Raw genomic sequence first — 20,000 nt, 5'->3', positions numbered from 1 at the left:
TTGGTGGACAGTGATAGGTCATTGAGAGTAAAATTGATGGTTTTAAAAATGCAGATGTGTTTTAGAAAATTACCATAGTTTTGCTTCTGAGTAAGGCCAACCCCCCACTGACTTGGCCTGTGGCTTAGCCTGCTATTTCTGTGGTGAGGTTGGCCTCAACTGCCTAGTTGTTCTTCCATTAAATCAGGTCAGCTTTTCAGTATTCAGCCTAACTAAACCATACCAGGTTGGTACTATATTTAGAGGACACCTTTATGGTCTGTTGTCCAGATGCTAAAATTCCTGTGAAATCTATGCAAAATTTTGGTGACTTTACAGTAGTAGCCACCCATCACCAACAAGGTAAATAATTCATTGATAATTGATGACTTCAATCTTTTTCATCTTTGGCATGTACACTATGAATTACAAACTGTTTACAAATTATTTAGTTTGCTTAGTAAAGAAGAACCTTGTGAAGCGATCACAATGGCTAAAGATAAAAAAGTTTAACACATTCATTCTGGAAGGGTAGAGCTTGGTTATGGTTCTGGCATGTGAATTTTCAAAATGTATGTGTAATGTGTGGCAACTGTGGAAAAATACCAAAATTTCTTTCATGGGATTTTGCTGCCCTCCCCCAATGTATAGACAAGAAGAGTTATAGTCTAATTTTGAAAAATAAATGGAAAATGATTTATGTCATTGCAAGTATAATATAAGCAAAGAAAAAAGATTGATATATTCGTGTGGCATGTTGGATGCTGGCCGCTTGTGGGTCTAGGCCATTGAGGGAATACAGACTACAGGAATTTATGGTTTTGTTCTCATTCTGCATTAGAGTTTCATGTATATACACTATACACAAATCAGCTACACTTTTCATCATTCATCTTTCGCTGTGTCAGATTCTGCTTCTTCAGAGTGGGGGAGGGGGAGGAGGCTAAGGTATGTGGGATGCTCGTCACATGATTGTGTACTGAGCACAACTCATCCATGCCTGAGGCCTCTCTTTGATCTGTGTAACTTCATTTGTGCTTCTGAGGGAAAACTGCAGCTTCCACCTTGTTGACCTTGTTGCAATCATTATTGATCTTGCGCCTCAAAATGGGTCTTGATATAATTTAGGATAAAATACAGATGTGTGAAACTCGTAAATAAGAGTTTGGAGATCATATTGATATATTTCTGTATCTATTTACTAGCAATATCCCTTAATGCAATTATTTACCATTTTCCCCCCACCCCAGCTCATGGGCAATAACCTCTGAAGGGTAAGCAAAGTGCCATATGCGATGCCTCCTTTCTCTCAGTGCTGTAGTCAAAAGAGAAAATAGAATTGCTCTGGAGTTTGTCATTCTGTAGTGAATGGTTTTTATATTCATTTTAGAATATTAATATTTTATTTCCTTTTTTTTTTTTTGTGATATGTGGTTACCTGATTACGTCTAATAATTTTTGTAGTTGTATTACATTGCTGTGACTTTAAGTGTTGGATTTTAGTGTAGTATTTTTCATTTGTTTGTGGTTCAATGATATATACTGTTTCTGTGTATTTAATTTCAGTAGGCCTAAAAGCTTTTTGTGTAAGAGCATACTTTTTGTTCTTGAGTGAGCCAGTCTTTAGTCTTCAGAGAAGATACATTTTTAAGGGACTTAGAAGCCAGTATATACCTTATATCAAAGACTAAAGACTTTGGACCCAGGTCAAGGGTGTGAGATATGGGTTAAAGTCTAGGTCATTCATTAAGCAAATAAATGATTGCATCTAAAAGGAAGAGCATTCCTTAAGTGAATTAATATTTGCTTCTAAAAGTATACAGTGTTTTGAAGTTTTCTGCTTGCCTTTCAGTTTCTTCTGATGATTTAAGTTATATAACACAAGCTAGTTGGCTGAAGACTTGCTCAGTTAATATGGTAGGAGACTGTTGCATTAAGTTTACTGCATTTTTGAACCTTTGCATTTATAAAGATCATGATAAGTGACAACTTAAACAGCTCTTGGATGTAGTCAGATTATGATATATGATACTTTTTCTTTTTTTTTTTACCTTGCTATTTTGTGCTGTTTTTATTTTAGTGGAGGAATGATTTTGGGGTTGGTGGAGAAAAAATGTAATAGTGATTTGATGTTGTTAAGATTGCTGTATCGTGCTTAGCTTAGCTTTTTTTATATTTATGGGTTGACTGTGTCTGTTTAGACGTCTTATATGTGTGCCTAATATGTAAAATAGATGAGTGTTTGTAAAATAATTTTGTATATAAAAGGCTATAGAACACCTGAATTCTTAAGCAGGTGGTATAAGAAAGATAACTTTTTTTTTTTACTGCAATGCCTGAAGATTTGTATTTTTTTCTTACTGTTGCTGCATTTCATTTTATAGATGTGTATGTACAGGGCAGCACACACTTTTATCACCATGAAAATCATCTTGTTATACTTTTAAATTGAAACTTTGATGAACTTAATTTTTTCTACAAAAGTGAAGTCATATTCATAATGCCAAAAAATAAAAGAGAGAAAAAAGAAAGAAATACACTGAAATAATGTGTATGACCAGTGAGTTAATCAGTTGTAAAACTAAAAGCTAATTTGATGTCAATATCTTTGGAAAATTCCACAAGCAGATCAATGAATTAATGGGCATATCTTTGATTTGCGGTATTTGTAGAAAAGCCTCATGCTTTTCCTTGTATATTTTAAGTAGTTAAAAAAGGAAGAAAGGATGAAAAGAAAAGGAAAGAAAGTATAAGACAAAGAAGAAAAGAGGCCATGTCCCTAAGAGTATCTAACCAGCCCTTTTCTCTTCCCCCGCCAACTCCCTCACACCAAAGCAGAGGTCCATTAGTCCAGACAACACCTGCCGCCCAGCCCTTCTTTCCGAGACACTCCCTGGTTTCGGACTTCCACACGGGGGATATTGTGGCCCTGACTGAGCGCCTGCTAGCCACTGACATCTCCTTGGTGGTGTACTATGCCCCTTGGGACAGGGAATCCCAGGCTGTCCGGTGGGAGATAGAGAAGGTGGCCAGATACCATCATGAACAGGTGAGTGATAGAGGCTAGCGATAGAGGAAAGGGAGTGGAGAGATGTGGATTGGGCGAAGAGGAGCATATAGGGAGAGGGTAAGGGTCATGGTTCAGCTGGCATTATCCGACTCTATGACCTGGCTCGAGGTTGGGATTATTATCAGTTTGACAGGAAATAGGCAAGCCAGCCCTTGAGCTTTGTTTGATCGTCTCAGAAGTTGGGTGGCTATTGTTATGAAGTCATGACACTATTGAAAACAAGCTTAGTGGAACCTAAGCATTAGCTGCTTTCTCTTAGTACTTTCAAGTTACATTATAATTATTCTTCACAGAGCTTGGCATGTCTAGGCTGGCTTCAAAATGATTTTAATGGTGTTATAACTGCTTAATTATTTGAAGAAATTCCCAAGACCATCATAGGCAGTAGGCCGTCACTGGGATAAAAATAGTATGATTTGGGCAAAGAGTACTCTGGGTCTGGCTCCTGTAGGTCGTCAGGCAATGGGCCTAGGCCTGCCAAAAGGGTGGTGTTTCCTGTCGTGAGTCTGGCTCCAGGGTCAGATAAAGCTAGTGGAACCTTGGCTCAAGGGATTAAAAAGGTACAAATAGTATGGTTTAAGGATTAAGGGTGGAGAAAGTGGTTTGATGTTGATTATGATAATCATGTTATTTAACAATTTATATATGTTATTTAGATACATTGTTCTGGACAGACATTGGTTTACTGTGTGATTATCTTGTGTACATATTATTATTCTTTTATGTAAATGAGTTTATGATAAACTGGATTCCAAACCTTTTATATTATTGTTATTATTATTATTAATAATAGTAGTAGTAGTAGTAGTAGTAGTAGTAGTAGTAGTAGTAACAACAGCAGCAGTAGCATTAATAGTGTTACCATTACTATAATTGTTGCTTCTAGTGCCATTATTCCTATCACTATCCCTCTTATCTATATTACCATTTATCCCAGGTTTACTTCGCGGCCATCAACTGCTGGCACCCAAACTCAGAGTGCCGTGCTCGCTACAAGATCCGCACATTCCCGGCCATTGTACTGCATGTACGCTCCTCCTCGGGCCAAGAGACCAAGGCCATGGCCTATGGGGGTCCACATAATGCTGGCCACATTGTGCGCTTCCTTTCACGTGCTCTGCGACCTTTGACCCATGTGTCTAGCCATGCTGACCTGGCCAGGCTGCAGATGGAGTTTAGTGTAAGGATTTTCCTTTTATTTTTTTATTGTTATGTAGGAAGAATCTGTTATTAGTATTATAGATTATATAAATACATATATATCTATCTATATATGTGTGTGTGTGTGTGTGTGTGTGTGTGTGTGTGTGTGTGTGTGTGTGTGTGTGTGTGTGTGTGTGTGTGTGTGTGTGTGTTTGTGTGTGTGTGTTTGTGTGTGTGTGTGTGTGTGTGTGTGTGTGTGTGTTTGTGTGTGTGTGTTTGTGTGTTTGTGTGTGTGTGTGTGTGTGTGTGTGTGTGTGTGTGTGTGTGTGTGTGTGTGTGTGTGTGTGTGTGTGTTTGTGTGTTTGTGTGTGTGTGTGTGTGTGTGTGTGTGTGTGTGTTTGTGTGTGTGTGTTTGTGTGTTTGTGTGTGTGTGTGTGTGTGTGTGTGTGTGTGTGTGTGTGTGTGTGTGTGTGTGTTTGTGTGTGTGTGTGTGTGTGTGTGTGTGTGTGTGTGTGTGTGTGTGTGTGTGTGTGTGTGTGTGTGTGTGTGTGTGTGTGTGTGTGTGTGTGTGTGTGTGTGTGTGTGTGTGTGTGTGTGTATATGTGTATATATATGTATATATATGTATATATATAAATATATATATATATATATATATGTATATATATATATATTATTTTTTGATAAAAGAGTGTAACTGATGAATAATTCATACTGAAGTGTCAAGCACCTTTCTTTGTTTTCTTGTTATAGGGCCTAGAAATCTGTGATTTTGATAAAAGGGACCCTTGGTACTTAAATGAAATGAATCGATAGATAATTTAGATTATAAATGAATGACCATATGATTAATAATTACAGAATAACTAACAGACTCTTTGCTGCAGGCGACCGTCCTGGGCTACTACGACTTCACGTCCTCTGTGCATCTCCCTAAGGGCTTCATGTCATTCTACTTGGCCTCGCTCCGTGCCTTACAACACGACAACACCAACACCATAGCCTGGGGCGTGGTCACTAATCCCCAGACGGCCCGAGCACTCTCCTTCAATGGCACCAAGTCCGTACACCTGGTGCTCTGGAACACCACGCTGGTGAGTCTGGTGTGGGATGTGTTCTTGTCTAGCTGGTGTGATTTCTTTCTTCCTGTTGCTGGTGTTCATGTCTTGTGTATTATTGGTGTATGTATGAAGGTTTTTTTCAGTGATGCTAAACCCTCTGCTATCATGTGTTCTCCTATTCCGAATTACTTTCATCACATCTCAGAAGTTTACATCTCTCTGCTGACATGTACCTAAGTACACTATCGATCACAAGATACAGTGCATTCTTCTTTTTTCTAATGATGTCGCCTGTACGTAATGCCAAGTTAAACTGTCGCAGGCATCAGCCATTGATACAAGCTGTGCAGGTTCTTGGCAGGTCATGCAAGTGTAAGAGTTATGGGTGACTGATTACAATTTGCAAATGCACAAACTGACAGATAGACAAAAGAAAGATTTGACAACTATGCCTTCATGGAAGATCTTGTGATTGAACCACTGCTTATATTACACTGTGGTAGTATAAGGAATTTAGGTGTAGGGTATATAACAAACAACAGGTCACAGAATTGATGTTGGGTGAATTTTCAGCTCATGTCTGATATTATGTATAATGAACTTGCTGACACATATATGTCTGGTGATGATGGAATCAAAATGGGTCAAATACATCTTTTGCAGTATAAGGTTATTCATTCTCATTCATACATTTAACTACATAGGATTTTTCTTGTTAGGACAGTATTTATAGGAAGATAAACAAAATATATGGGCAGCTTGTTGGCCAGAGATCCAGTTAGTATTATTCCCATTATTTCTTTAGTTCCACTACAGTATATTTCCACCTTTACACACAGGTGTGCAACCAATAATGCACAGTAGCAGAGGGTTAGGTGAATTTGGAAGTATAAGGGAAATTTCCAAAGTATGCTGTAATAAACAACAACACTAGATATTATTATCCAATTTTCTCAAGTGATATCATAATTATGTGAGATTTATGCATTAAATTATGATTTAACACCAGCACAGCTCTAACCTTCCATGTTTCTTGCAGTCATATACAGGCGCTGCGAATGCTGACAGTGAGGGCATCAGCAACTGGGTGCTGAAGAGACTGGACGAGACGGCAGCATGGGTAGACCTTCCGGGCACCAAGAGTCTGGCCCTGGACCGGCTACTGCAGAAGGGGCCTGCGCTAATTCTCTTCACCCCAGACAACCCTTATCACACAGCCAACGATCCCTTTAATTTGGTGAGCTGGTACATAGTGAAGGAGTTCATTTTGTTAAGAAGTTCACTACGTTAGATGGTTAAAGTGTGATGGGTTTTAGTTCATGTTTTGAAGCTGCAGAGCAGAAATAAAAAGTGGATAGACTTCCTTTACATATTTTGATTAAAAAAATATATTTATTGTAGGAGCTGGAAGGGTTTTATTTCTTTGCTTGTTATAATATGCTGTTCTAAAGCAAACATACAAAAAGAACGTTCAATAATAATCTATTTGAAAATAGATGCTGCATCTTCTATTTTGTAATTTAACTATGGAGTCCTTCATAGTAGAATTTCTTCTATTTATTTTTCTCATTAACCTGAACTGACATCCCCCCACACATACAGCTCCGTGAGGTGTCACTAGACTACAATAATTGCAATCGATCAACACGTGTCAACAATTTGGCTAGCTACCTTGGTTCAGTGCGATCCAGAGGGCGAAGGCAACTGCGACAGGCCGAGCGGGTCTGCAAAAACTACCTCCAAGAACAGCTGCGCATCTTGCATCTTTCCCGAGAACAACTAAATCTAGAAGGTACTGCATGGGGTTTAGAGATTTGGGGAGATGTAATATTGCAAGAACTGTGGTTGGGTAGTAGTATATCCTTTATTGTTTGCTGTTCTATAGTATGGTTCATGTGGTGCCTAAAAGTTCTTACCAAACTTTCCAAATTTGGAGGAAAGTTTTTTGGTTATAATCTAAAGTATTAGCTCATAGTTTTCTGATGTATATTAAACCATATTAACTGACAGCTTGCATTTTCATATAAATGTTCTGGACAGCACTTCAAATTATTATGTATCAAATTGTCTTTCAAAATACAAAGAAGTTTAGATAACACATTAATATATACTTCCTCCTCTGGATCCGTAAATGCAGATGAGACATGTTGCCGCACCATGCCAGGAGAGCGCAGTGCATCCCCTGGAGGGAGCCACCACGACAAGGTGTGCGACGTATGCGTCCACCCGGCTAACAAAGCTACAAGCCCTGAGCACATGCACTGCACCAAGCCAACTTCATGGTAAGTCTGTGTGTTGTTTTTCTAAGGAGGAAAGATACATTGCTTTTATGGTTTTATTATTTATACCCTATATATATATATTATGTTTGTGTGGGGAAGGAGAATGAAGAATAGATGATGGAATAGTAAAAATGGTGCGAGGAACAAGGGAATTTTATTGATTTCCAGGATAAAGTATTGATGATAATGATAGTATCAGCAGTATAAATATTGATGTCCAAAAATCTATCATATAATAAGGGGACAAGCAGGAGCAGTGATACAAACCTCCACTTACATATACTCTCATGGTAATTCCATCTCCCTCCCTTCCAGGGAGCAAGAGTCTAGTCTCCTCCAGCACGTGAACACGCTTATGTCTGTGTTCAGTGACTCATGCCGGGAGCTGGTCCTGCAGTACAGCCCCTGGGAACACTACTCGGTGTGCTGCCAGCGTAACAGCACTCCTGCCAAGACCAAAACCTCGCCCAAAACCCCAGTTGCTGAGGAGAAGAAAGTGGCAGATGATGTGGTGAGTGGTAAAATGAATGATTATTTCAGTATTTATTTTTCTCAGATTTTGTGGCAATAATCGGTCTCATTTATACCTCTCTCACCGAGGTGAAAAAGAATAGTAATTGCTTGGTTGTATTCAAGGTGTCAGAATAATCAGATTTTGAGATGATTTGTTATTTTTATTAGATTAAAAACATGATTCAGAGTAAAGGCCAAGATTAACTATAACATTTGTATTAGCTTATTCATCTTGTTATTTGAACAGGTTATGGAGGGCCACACTGATGACCGAATAGAGAAACTGGTTGCCTTTGCCGCAGAAGACCAGTGCAAGAGGCTGTTCCATGGGTCCCTCCTGGCTCCCCCCTCCTTGCTCAAGGAGCAGCATGATGCCCCAGACATAACAGGTGACTAGAGTTCCACTGATGTGGGGGAGGACATTTACCCAAGGGAAAGGTTGTAGTTTGTGCATGATCGGGCTTCTAGCTCGAGTTTACAGATGGTTGAGCTTTGTGTGGGCTGCCCTTGTTGATTTTACTATGAATAGAGAAAAATGACAAACTGGAAAAAAATCTGTTGAATGTGGGGTTAATGAGAACAAATAATTTCAATGTTTGTGTTGGTTATAAATAGATGTATATATTTTTATCCCATTGGTGACGGGTGTAGAAAACTTTTTTAAAAATCTACGCTCTGGCGAACCACGCGCCGCTGCCGTGGACAGCCGCACGCCACATTTTGAGCGGTTTATCATCACGCCTATAGGTGTGACCCGTCGGGAAGGGGTTAAGAATGTGATTATCAATATGCACCTTAATTATTTTTTTCTAAAGTGCTTTTTTGCTGTGATAAAAGAAAAGGAAAATTACTTAAGCAGTTTTATCTCAGGAAATGTATCTTGGAATTATTAGAAAAGAAGATTTATTTGGAACATTATATTTTGCAAGTAAATAGTAGGAGGTTATTGATTAACCCCTTAATGACGGTATCAGAAATCTCTCAGTGTCACTGACTCTGGAGGCTTCTGGCAACCGTCTTGCCGTTTGACCCTGGAGTCTGCTACATGTAGTGGAACTTTCTGCTCTTGTGCATCGCAATGCCTATAGCCATACATGGCACGTTGAGACTGTTTGTTATGATGTCTATAGGCTTGCCCGGCAGATACGGGTTAAAACTGCTAACTACAAGGTTTAAATTTAATGGAACAAGTTGGCTCGAAGAAAATATTATTTTTTACAAAAATAACAATAAAAGAATCAAAGCACATTTACATTGCTTTGGCCAATGTTTTCTATGGCCTTTACCTCTTCTTCCTCCTACCATTCTCGTCCTCATCCTCCCCATCCTATTCTATCATTTTATCTCTACCTACTACATCACCTTCCTGCATCATCTTCCTGACCTTTATCTGCCTTCTTACATAGGACTGGGCTGCCAGAGGAATCATACCCTTTCCTTTGCTGCTGTGGACTCTCTGCGTCACCGCCGGCTGGCTGAGCGACTAGGCATTAACTTGACTTCGCCAGAGCCACACAACACGGCTGTGGTCATCCTAGACACGCAGCGGGAGGCCCACTTTGTCATGGAGGCTCCGCTCTCCAAAGCTGCGCTGGCTGCCTTTGTGCTCAACTATACCAGTGGCAGTTTGGACAGGTAAGAATGGGGCCTTTACAGTTTTGATTTCTTAGAATTGTTCATATACGTATTCATTCATTCATTCATTCATTCATTCATTCATTCATTCATTCATTCATTCATTCATTCATTCATTCATTTTCTGGAGATGTTTTCATGAATGTGTTAATATGTGGGTGGGAGTGTTGTTGGTTATGTATATATGTGTGTATGTATAGGCTACATTTTTTATTTAATTTATTAATTTATTTTTTGTTCTAGACAAAATTTATTCATTTTATTTTCATATTTCTTATTTAGTAGTCTGTGCTGGCATGATGGGCTAGAAGAATGAATGGTCTGTGCTTTCCCTTTTTTTCTTTTTCTTTTAAGTTTTACTGGCTTTTGTCTCTCGCTTTCATTTTATTAAAAAAAAAGTGTATTGTTCTCTTTTTTGTCTTTTTAATACATGTCGAGAGGGATTTTCTCAGTGCTTTGCATATTAAGTGATTTTGATCTCGATATAATAGTTTGGCATGTCATACTTGTAGACTTGAATACAACATGTTTTGGGCAAGAAGAATATACATCTTTTGTGTATTTGCTTTTTTGTGATAATTAATATTTAGATTTTATTGTCATTATTATTTTTCTTTAATTGCATTAAAAAAAAAATCCTGAAATTACAAGGAGTTTCTCTCTCTCGCAATGAATGACTTGACCTGGCCTATTCTTTGTCTTCTGTGAAATTGCTTCGGGCATTTGTCCACCCGTGAATGCTACTATTTCCGTTGAACATTTTCTTTCTTTGCAGTCTTGTTCTAAGTTCTGGGGAAGTTGCACAGGTAAGCAACAGTCGCAGGTGGCTTAGACGAGACCCAGACACTAATAGTCCTGTATAGCTTAAAAAGGATGTTGCTTAAACACACCCAAAACATCTTGTAAGCTGCTAGCTGTAATTGCAAAAGTAGTGCAAGTTTTTTGTATTGCTTGTAAGGACTTGGAATTTGTTATTATTGCAATTGCTTTCGTAATCTCTTGGCCAAGTAATATGTCTACTAGTCTGTCTTTCTGCTCCAAGAGATAATACAGAAAATACACCGTGGATAATTTGGTTAAATATTCCCCTGCTCCTCGAAGGGAATCAGTTTTCAAGAAATGCAGGTGATTTTATCATGAATAGATTAACTGATGCAGAGTTATTAATATGTTAATGACTATTTGAGAAATTCCTGACATTGGTAAATAATGGAAATATACTAATGCCCATAATTACAAAGTTTGCACTAGTTATTTACAAAGTGCCCCATGTAACCCATTACTGCTATGGGTGGCATGTGTGTACATGCCATACCCACTGTCTGTTTAATTTATTGATCCCTTGGATCTGGGTGACAGGACCATCATGTGAAACAACTTGGCTTTAGGGGTAGACGTGCAGTTATGGAAAAATTTGGCTGAGGGTCTGGGTGACAGGAACATACCATCATTTGAATTTTGGCTGAAGGCTGGGGTGATGGGAATGACTTGCCATGAGTGCACAAAGCTCTTGGAAGGTCATTAGACTCAGTGGGCATTTAGGAAGGGGCTCTTGCATTATTCCTGTTGGAAATTAAGTGTGGAATGTCCCATCCGTGAGCCATGACTGGAAGAGTGCTGGCACAGATTGTATCTCAGAAAATTGAAGGCTAAGAAAAAATATGGGAATGACACTAACGGAATTTTACTAATTGCTGTTAGTATTGCACTGAATTATGGACTATCTTGGTAGATGATATGGGGTCTGTGCAAGGAAAATAGTCTATTACCATCTAGAGCAGCATATCAAATGACAAATATATGGAAAATGGCAAAAAAAGCAATAAATGCTTTTGCAGAAAGAGAGATAATAACACAGTCTTGGCACTGCACCTGAGGGTTCATGTGTGTCCAGGCTACAAGCCACACACCTAGGAGAGTGGCCGCTGAAGTCAACCTACCTGGATTTTGGGATATGTGCAGGCAGCGATACACCTGGATCCAGTGGGTTAATTATCGGTACACAGATGGCTCCACAAGGGCTTAGACATTAAGGAGTCAATTACTAGTACTACATATTGTACCTATTGACCCTTTTCCTTAATTTTCAGCTATTAGTAATTTTAATAACAGTGTTATTTATAATGCCTTCTATGATAATACCCAGCCTTGATATTGATAGCATTAGTAAAACAAAATAGCAAAAAATGTCCCAAAACTCAGGACAGAAAAATCAAGTAAGGTCATGCAGATTGTTAGCTGACTCCTTGGTGGCTGGGCACTTGTGGAGCCATCTCTGTGAAGAGACTGAAAAGACATTTCACAAAACAAAAATACAGCGAACATTATATATTCCTGGTAGCAGTGGGGTGTTATGATACTAGGTTGCAGACCAGGGATGTAGTAATATGGTAATGAATGTCATGATGATTCACGGGGAATATTTAATTTTGTTGTAAGATGAGTGGAAGACTTTTTTTTTTCAGATTTGGTAGGGGATGGATGCTCATCCAATATCCTCATTCTTCTTCCTCTTCTTTCTTTCTCCTTTCTTGTCCCCTATGCTTTGTCTTTTTTCTTTTTTTATCATTCTCCTTTTCCATTTTTTTTTTTTTTTTTAACCCATTGGATATGGGTGACATTACCATTATGTCAGGAACAAATTTGGCTGTGGCCAGGTGACAGGAACGTTGGCACAGTGGTCATGCAAGCAAATTTAAATCTGTCCTTAACCTTCAGTGTTATTAGACCATTGAATGCTGGGGTTAATGCTTCATCCTCTAATACAGAGCCAAGACCTGAATATATGTAATAGCAAGCATACATTTCATATAATTAGAAATATTTTTTTATCAGGGCAAAATAGTCATCAGTGCCATTATAATCCTTTTAAAGGACGGTCAAAGTATGGATAGTCTTAATTATGTTGTAAATGTAGTGTAGCTATTTATGTCCACCCATGTTTGTTTGTGTGTGTGTGTGTTGTAGGAATTTTATTTTGCATGGTAGCCAGCAAGGCCGTTGTAAGTCCTGTGGTAATTAGTGAAAGTGAGTACATTTCTTTGTTGTTGGTTATACTTGATTTTTTTGATTTTTTTGTAGAAGGTTTTGTGATCATTGTGTTGTAAAGTGTGGGCCATTGTCTTTATTCTTTGAAGCCTTTAATATTTTTTTACTCTGTTCTGTTTTTTTTTTCGGTAATGAGGGATAAGGTATGAGAAAGGAAGAAGGAAAATATAGTGAATTTGTGCATCTTTTGGGCCCCTTGTGTTCTCTGCCTTACCTTGTTCTTTATCCTGTGTTCTTATTGTTTTTCATTAAGACTATCATCTTTATTACTTTGATTATTATGCCTGTCCACTTTCATAGTATAACATTATTTGTTTTAGGTAATCATTATCATTATTATTATTATCATATTACATATCCCCATCCTTTTCTGTATTTTGACCCATCTTACCTTCTTTGCAGGACAATGCTGTCTGGGGGCTCAGCGAGAGGGTCAGGGTGTGAGGAGGGCCAGGTGTGTATTCGGGAGCTGACGTCTAAGGACTACGCAAAGGTCACGCAGGAGCCAGGGAAGGTAGGTAGTGGAGTGTGGGGAAGTTGGGGAGTGTCCGGAGTCTGAGGGAACTATATGTAAAGAATCAGAGAGTAGGATGTGGTCGTTGCCAACACCTTGACTCAAGCTTTAACTTTCCAGTTGTTATACATCTGTCTGCTGTACTATACATCCATTCAGTGGCCACTACATAATTTCCTGAATATGTCCATAGAATGAAAGTTGATGCCTCCAGTGGACTCCTCACTTTTTGTTGCTCTATGCAAATTAAATTTGACTGCCACTAATTGCTGACCTGTGCCCCATGAAATGATCATTTAGTGGAAGGCACTTTCAGTCTTTGTCCATCTCAACAACCCACACCTGTGGCTAGCAAAAGTGGAAGCAGATTTCAAGGTATGGCACATTTTGAGCCAGTCCAGCAGATACTGCCACCATGTTGGGGAAGTCCGCCCAAGTCTTCCTTGGCCCCCACATAATAAATATGATGACAGAATGGACATTTTTCTACAATGGATGGTAATAGTAGATTCTGTCAAGGTACAGGCACTTGTTTTGACTGTAGGGATGCATGGCTGCACTATCAGCAAGGTTGTCTGGGCTCGGAATAGAGGTTGCATCACTTTCCAGAGGAACAAGTTCCAACATCATTGTGGGATCACCAATGTGGTTAGAAACAAAGCAGCAGTTGGTTTGAATCAAGTTTTGTTTGAAGCTACACAACCTTCTGCCTTTATTCAATTCTTCTTAGCTCATATAAGCACATATATATAAAATTGAGCTGCTAACACCAATTTTCTTTCCCTTTCAGATGGTGGTGGTGCTCCACTACAGTGGGAATTGTGCTGCTTGTACCACAGTTGGCCATGTTTTAATGGCTGTGGCGCAGGTGGCCAGACACCTGCCCAACATCACCTTTGCCAGGATTAATGTTGCCACCAACACGCTTCCCTGGAACCTGCACTTTGATGCGCTCCCAACCATCATTGTTCATCCGCATGTCCAGTGAGTGGGATGAGTGTCAGTTTATCTTTTATGATAATTTTTTATATTTGACATTTCATGAGATGTATGGTAATAGTTTGTAAAGTCTGTACATTAAAGATGTTTGATATTAGAAGGATTTTTGTGCTTTTTAAGATTTGACAACATATTATCATGATTAGGATTATTTTGTGAAATTTAAGGTTACTCCATCTATAATGGTTTCTCTTGCCCTACAGCAAAAGTGAGAGCAGAATTTTTGACCTGAGTCAACAGCTGACCCCTGCAAACCTGATGTCATTCCTAGTGAGCAGCCTTGGCCCTGCTCACCGCCTGGCCCTGGCACTCTCTGTTTGCCAAGACCAGTGCCAGGAGCAGGTCTTGCGTGCAGCCAGGCTGGCCACCACACAGCACCACCACTCCCTCACATCCAACACCACAAGGCTCCTGCAGGTGTTGGAGAGGATTACAAGCCTCACCAAAGGGGCAGTAGGGTCAAGGGGAAAGGAGTCTCTTCACGAGGATGCCCATTACCGTGTATTGACACAGGCCAAAAAACTTATTGTCAGGGACATCAAGCGGCAGAGAACGAAGCTCACATACCTCAGAGAAATTCAGAGACTGTTCTCTGTGGGATCAGAGGAGGGGAAAGAGGTGGAGGATGAGAGGGAGCTTCTGCTACCAGTGGAGGGAGACCCAATGCATCAGGGGGAGTTGTTGAGGACTCTGAACTCCCTCATGAAGAAGGGATCCCCTGTGCCGAAAGACGTAGCCAGCCTCTCTGGCGAAGAGCCCTCTCACAAGCCCACCCAAGATGAACTCTAGCCCCCCGAGTGTCCATGGGAGGGAGCCACCTGTTTTACGTCTGCTGTGATATACACATTACTATAATAGATAATGGACATAGACATGCATACATATATATATAAATATATATTTGTATAAAGAGATTGATAGAAATAATTTGATATGTAAATATTGCTCTTACCACAATTCTGTCTGTCCTTATAGTTGATTATGAAGTGTGGTTTGGTTTTTGTCTTAGGAATCATTTATTTTTTCGTGCTTCATTTTTTTATGGCCCTAAAACACTTGAAAAGAAAAAAATAATTAACTGAAAAGATAAAAAAAAAAAAAGATTATATTTAACAAATGGTGTCTGTGATGGGGTCTTTTTCCAACTTGTTTTGGAATGCAACATTGATATTTTCAAAAAATGGAAAAGGAAAATTGATACAGAGAAATCATTTCCCACTTCTGAGAAAATACTGCTCTTCACATGTGTCTTTGCATTGGTTCTGACTTTGGCGTTTCCATAGTGTTTGAGATTGTGATGTGATGACGTGCAGATAATGTGATGATGTGAGTGAATGTATTGATATGTTTATTTAGTAAAAGAGTTAAACATGTTAATGAATGATGAATAGCCTGACTTATATTGCAGTTTACAATGATAAAATATTTCTAACGGGATATATTGTTCCTTCTCTTCTGCCTATTATATTTTTTATTTTATGTTTACCCATTTATGACAAAATGTTTTGCTTATAGTTGTAAATCATATAGTTCTACTATTTTCATCTAATAGTTTTGGTGGGGTGTCGGTAAAAAGAGGAAAAAAGAATCCTTGTTGTAGGATTATAAATCTTCAGAGTCATTTAAGGTACATGAGAATGCAAATGTTTAATTGTAGTTTTGGCAAAATTTGACATTACATGCATTACAAGTGTAGCTTAGATTTCATTGTTTTTTTATTTGGTATTTGTGTTTCTTCTTCAGGTTTTGGCTTGCTCAAATATCTTTTCTCATATATACACAGACAATGGAGAGGAACAGAGAGAGAGAACGAGAGAAAGCTTGAATATGTTGTCTTTTTTGTTTAATTATCAGATTTTTCTTGGTACTTTTTGCATTAGAAAGAATAAAAAAAAGAAAATGCACCCGGAACATTAAGACGTACTTAATTGAAATGAGCATTAATTAGATTCAGAGAAATGGAAATTAGATAAAAAATTTCAGTGTTGTGCTTGCTGATGTCATCTTCCTTTTTTGTCTTTTGAGATGGAATTTCATCACCTTGAAAGAAGACAAAACTCCATTATGCATTGGTCATTTTTAAAAAACATTCTGCATTGCGTTTTTGTCATCAACATTGTAGATGATATTAATCCTGCCTTTATTTGGTTTTGCTTTACCAAAAAAAAAATGATGTTTGAAATTGCTCAAAGTATTTTGGAATCGGCTCTTCACCACTCCACCTTGTGAGCCGTTTTGGGGGCCCGTACCTTGGGGTTGTGTTTTTATAGTTAGTGCTTATTAGGAGGAATATTTAGTCATATTTTCTTTTTTCTTTTCTTATTCACATATCTATGTATATGATTTGTGTTGTTAGTTTGTATTTCCTATTATTGTTGTTCCTATTATAAATGTGATTTTTTTTTTTTCCTTTCTCCTTTTTTCTCTCTCTTTCATTCTCTTCTAATCTGCCTTTTCCTTTCCCGTTTGACATTATGATAAAAAAGAGGATAATAAATTTTTCTACGATGTTGTGCTATCATGAGCCTGAATTCTATTTCATTTTACTGGTTGGCCTTTTACTGGTTTCCCTCGCAAAGAATCTAACGCTGCACAGAGTTCCTTTTCACTAAGTCAGGTGCAGTAGGAATTTTTTTTTTTTTTTTTTTTTTTCCCTAATTTCTATTCAGAATGGATAAAATTTTGAGAATGGGTGGATGTCTAAGAATGTTATTATTATTGTCATTATTAGTAATAGGATGATACTAATTGATGATATTATTATTATTATTATTATTATTATTATTATTATTATTATTATTATTATTATTATTATTATTATTGTTATTACTTTCATCATTCTTAATATTATCATTATTGTTATTATTATTACTGTCATCATCATTATCATTGTTGTTGTTATTATTAGTATAATAATAGTCATTATTATTATTATCATAATCATTATTATCATTATCATTATTATCATTATTATCATTATTATCATTATTATTATTATTATTATTACTACTATCATCATTATTACTTCTGTCATCATTATTATTATTATTATTATTATTATTATTATTATTATTATTATTATTATTATTATTATAATTATAATTATAATTATAATTATAATTATAATTATAATTATAATTATAAATTATTATTATTATTATTATTATTATTATTATTATTATTATTATTATTATTATTATTATTATTATTATTATTATTTTAATTTTTTTAATTATTATTATTATTGTTATTATTATGATTATTATAATTGTTGTTGTCATCATTGTCATCATCATCATCATCATCATTATTAGCATTATTTTTTTATTTATTTATTTTTTTTTGTTATCAAAAAGAATGAAAATGTATTGCGAGGAAGTGAAGATAATAGTATCAGCAGTTAACAAATAATCTGTCATTTAGCGATGTTAGGACCGAGTCGAGAATTAAAAGGATATATTGTGTGTGTTTTCTGAATTCATTATTTTAAGATGTTTCTTTTTTTCCACTAAGGACTGGAGGAAATTATTTTATTTTTATTAATAATGATAATACTGATAATTATGATGATAAGAATAATAGCAGTCATTATTATTATTATTATTATTGTCATTATCTTTGGTATGATTGCCATTATCATTAGTACTATTATTTTCATTAATTAATTATTTATTTATATTAAACACATTATCTCCCAAGTTGGCAAGAAGAATATTCCAAAAGCCGAGAAGGATATTTTTATGCCATAATTTTAAAAAGTAGTTATTGTCATAATTATTTTATAACATTGTATTTTTCTTATTTTCAACAAGAAGTTTTGGATTTCCGTTTTTTAACAGATTACATTTTAGGCTTGTATTTGCTGAAGACAATCCACGTTAATATAAATGCATGTCATTAAAATCAATCTCGTTATGTTAAAGAGATCATAGAACTATCACGCCTAATTTTGCCTTAAAACATTATTTTCCGTAGAATATTTACCGGTTAAAACCAACATTTTCATCATTAATCATAATGTTTTGTAGAGTACTTTCAGTTAAAACCAATATTTCTGTCATTAGTTTTTTTTCCTCATCCATTTTATTGATATGCGCTCAGGGAGCTCATCAGAATGAATAAAAGCGATATAAGATACTGTATCAATGTTTTATTACCCATACAGTTTTGCAATTGGAATAATGGAAGTTCTGATGAATATGTCAATTACATTCTCCATGATATATGTGCAGATTTTATATGTTTTTAATTTTCTCGATATTAAATGTCTAAAAAAATATATGCAAATGAATTTAAGATCAAAACCATAAAACTACTATATTGGTTTTAAGTGTATGTACATACTGTACTAATACTAATGAAGCAGAAGGAAATGTATACCTATTTTTTTCATGTGAAATGTGTACAACAATATTAAAAGGTTTCATCACTTGTTTTACATTAGAGATTTTGATATGATTATATATGAGAGCAGTAATCTTTTCCACGATACTAAATTAATATTTTACCGTTTCTAAAACAATTTTACTGAAAAAATAGCATATTTACAGCATGCTCCTCTTATGTCAATTCTACTTATTTTGATAAAGTTTCGTTGTGATACGAAACTTGATGGAATACACCTACCACAGGCAAAACTTTTCAACTTGAAATGTATTTTATAAAAAAGTCTCATTAATGGTTTAGTATCTTTAATTATTATGAAAAAACACATCAAAATAAGCCATAACATTTAATAGCTTTACAGTACTATACACTAAGCAGTTCTCACATACCATATCTGATTAAAAATACAAGTAATAAAATGTCAGTTCGTTACACGGAACTTACAATTGATACTCGGGTAAATAACATATACAATGTTTGTTTATATATAAATATAAGCTCATCTTTTGTGTATAGGTTACATATCCACATACACATTTAAAAAAATATGATTTTAAAAGACGATGTGGGCACATGTTTACAAAAAGGTCATGTGCGAAATTGGCATTATTTATGTTAAATACAAAGCAATGTAAACCATCCAATTATAAAATGTATATTACAAATTATATAAACAATACACCCACATACATCACATAAAAAGTAACTACCCATCATATATTAAAGTAAACGAGTTTCATAAAATATATCTCTCCTCGCATTAACAAGGGAAGTATTAAAACTGTACACACTGATATAGAAAGTCCTTCATACAGACAAACAACAGACATCCTTCTCCAAACATACACCCAGACCTCTCGCTCTCGCCAATCCCTCTCCTCACAAGGCATAAGGAAAGGTAGTTGGATAGCCCGAACTGGCGACGTGTAGCCTGTGCCTGGCTTGGGCGTCGTAGGCCATGGTAGGATTGACAGATTCAGCATAACCTTGAAGGCCAGCCACCAGCCACTTGCCCGCCCTGGACAACTCGAAGGCGACGCGGGCGCGGAGGCGAGGGAGGGGCTCCGAGGGCGAGGTGGAGGACGAGGTCGAAGGCGAGGGTGACGACGAGGTCGAAGGGGAAGTAGAGGGCGAGGTCGAGCTGTAGGTCAGCTCGTTAGCTTCATCCTAGAGGTGAAGAAATGGGAGGCAGATTGATACACAGGTTGATAAAATGTATTGGTATGAGATACATGGCATTAGAGAGAGGCTGGCATTTAGACGAGCAGCAATTGCAGGAAGAGGCTTGCATTTATCTGACTTCTCTCTTAAATAAGAAAATCTCCCCAACGAAGCATCACGCCCAAAAATGACCCTTAAAAAACTCACCA

The 20,000-nt window shown here is 36.9% G+C and overlaps 2 protein-coding genes across 3 annotated transcripts in view; one reads left to right on the top strand and one right to left on the bottom strand.

Annotated features, from left to right (window-relative positions):
- The window catches only part of LOC125036492 (thioredoxin domain-containing protein 11-like), a 23,371-nt gene extending 7,754 nt beyond the window's left edge, over positions 1 to 15,617 (top strand). Inside the window, exons 3-14 of one of the 2 annotated variants that reach the window (XM_047629118.1) lie at positions 2,818 to 3,028; positions 3,987 to 4,229; positions 5,080 to 5,286; positions 6,293 to 6,490; positions 6,856 to 7,045; positions 7,391 to 7,535; positions 7,851 to 8,046; positions 8,296 to 8,437; positions 9,455 to 9,683; positions 13,134 to 13,245; positions 14,036 to 14,229; positions 14,448 to 15,617. In XM_047629118.1, coding sequence (XP_047485074.1) covers positions 2,818 to 3,028; positions 3,987 to 4,229; positions 5,080 to 5,286; positions 6,293 to 6,490; positions 6,856 to 7,045; positions 7,391 to 7,535; positions 7,851 to 8,046; positions 8,296 to 8,437; positions 9,455 to 9,683; positions 13,134 to 13,245; positions 14,036 to 14,229; positions 14,448 to 15,033 — 2,653 coding nt within the window. In that variant the 3' untranslated portion in view covers positions 15,034 to 15,617. Of the gene's footprint in view, positions 1 to 2,814; positions 3,029 to 3,986; positions 4,230 to 5,079; positions 5,287 to 6,292; positions 6,491 to 6,855; positions 7,046 to 7,390; positions 7,536 to 7,850; positions 8,047 to 8,295; positions 8,438 to 9,454; positions 9,684 to 13,133; positions 13,246 to 14,035; positions 14,230 to 14,447 lie in introns of both variants that reach the window. The other variant, XM_047629117.1, reaches the window with a different exon arrangement.
- A 1,875-nt stretch (positions 15,618 to 17,492) lies between these two features.
- Positions 17,493 to 20,000, bottom strand: part of LOC125036536 — a 3,321-nt gene continuing 813 nt past the window's right edge. Inside the window, exons 1-2 of the mRNA XM_047629207.1 lie at positions 19,999 to 20,000; positions 17,493 to 19,797 (exon numbers count right to left, since the gene is read on the bottom strand). The exon at positions 19,999 to 20,000 is cut by the window's right edge and continues 813 nt beyond it. Coding sequence (XP_047485163.1) covers positions 19,510 to 19,797; positions 19,999 to 20,000 — 290 coding nt within the window. The 3' untranslated portion in view covers positions 17,493 to 19,509. The remainder of the gene's footprint in view (positions 19,798 to 19,998) is intronic.

The sequence above is a fragment of the Penaeus chinensis genome, chromosome 21 (assembly GCF_019202785.1).
Source record: "Penaeus chinensis breed Huanghai No. 1 chromosome 21, ASM1920278v2, whole genome shotgun sequence".
Lineage (NCBI taxonomy): Eukaryota > Metazoa > Arthropoda > Malacostraca > Decapoda > Penaeidae > Penaeus > Penaeus chinensis.
Note: the sequence above shows the minus strand (reverse complement) of the source record. Positions and strands in the feature narration are given on the sequence as shown.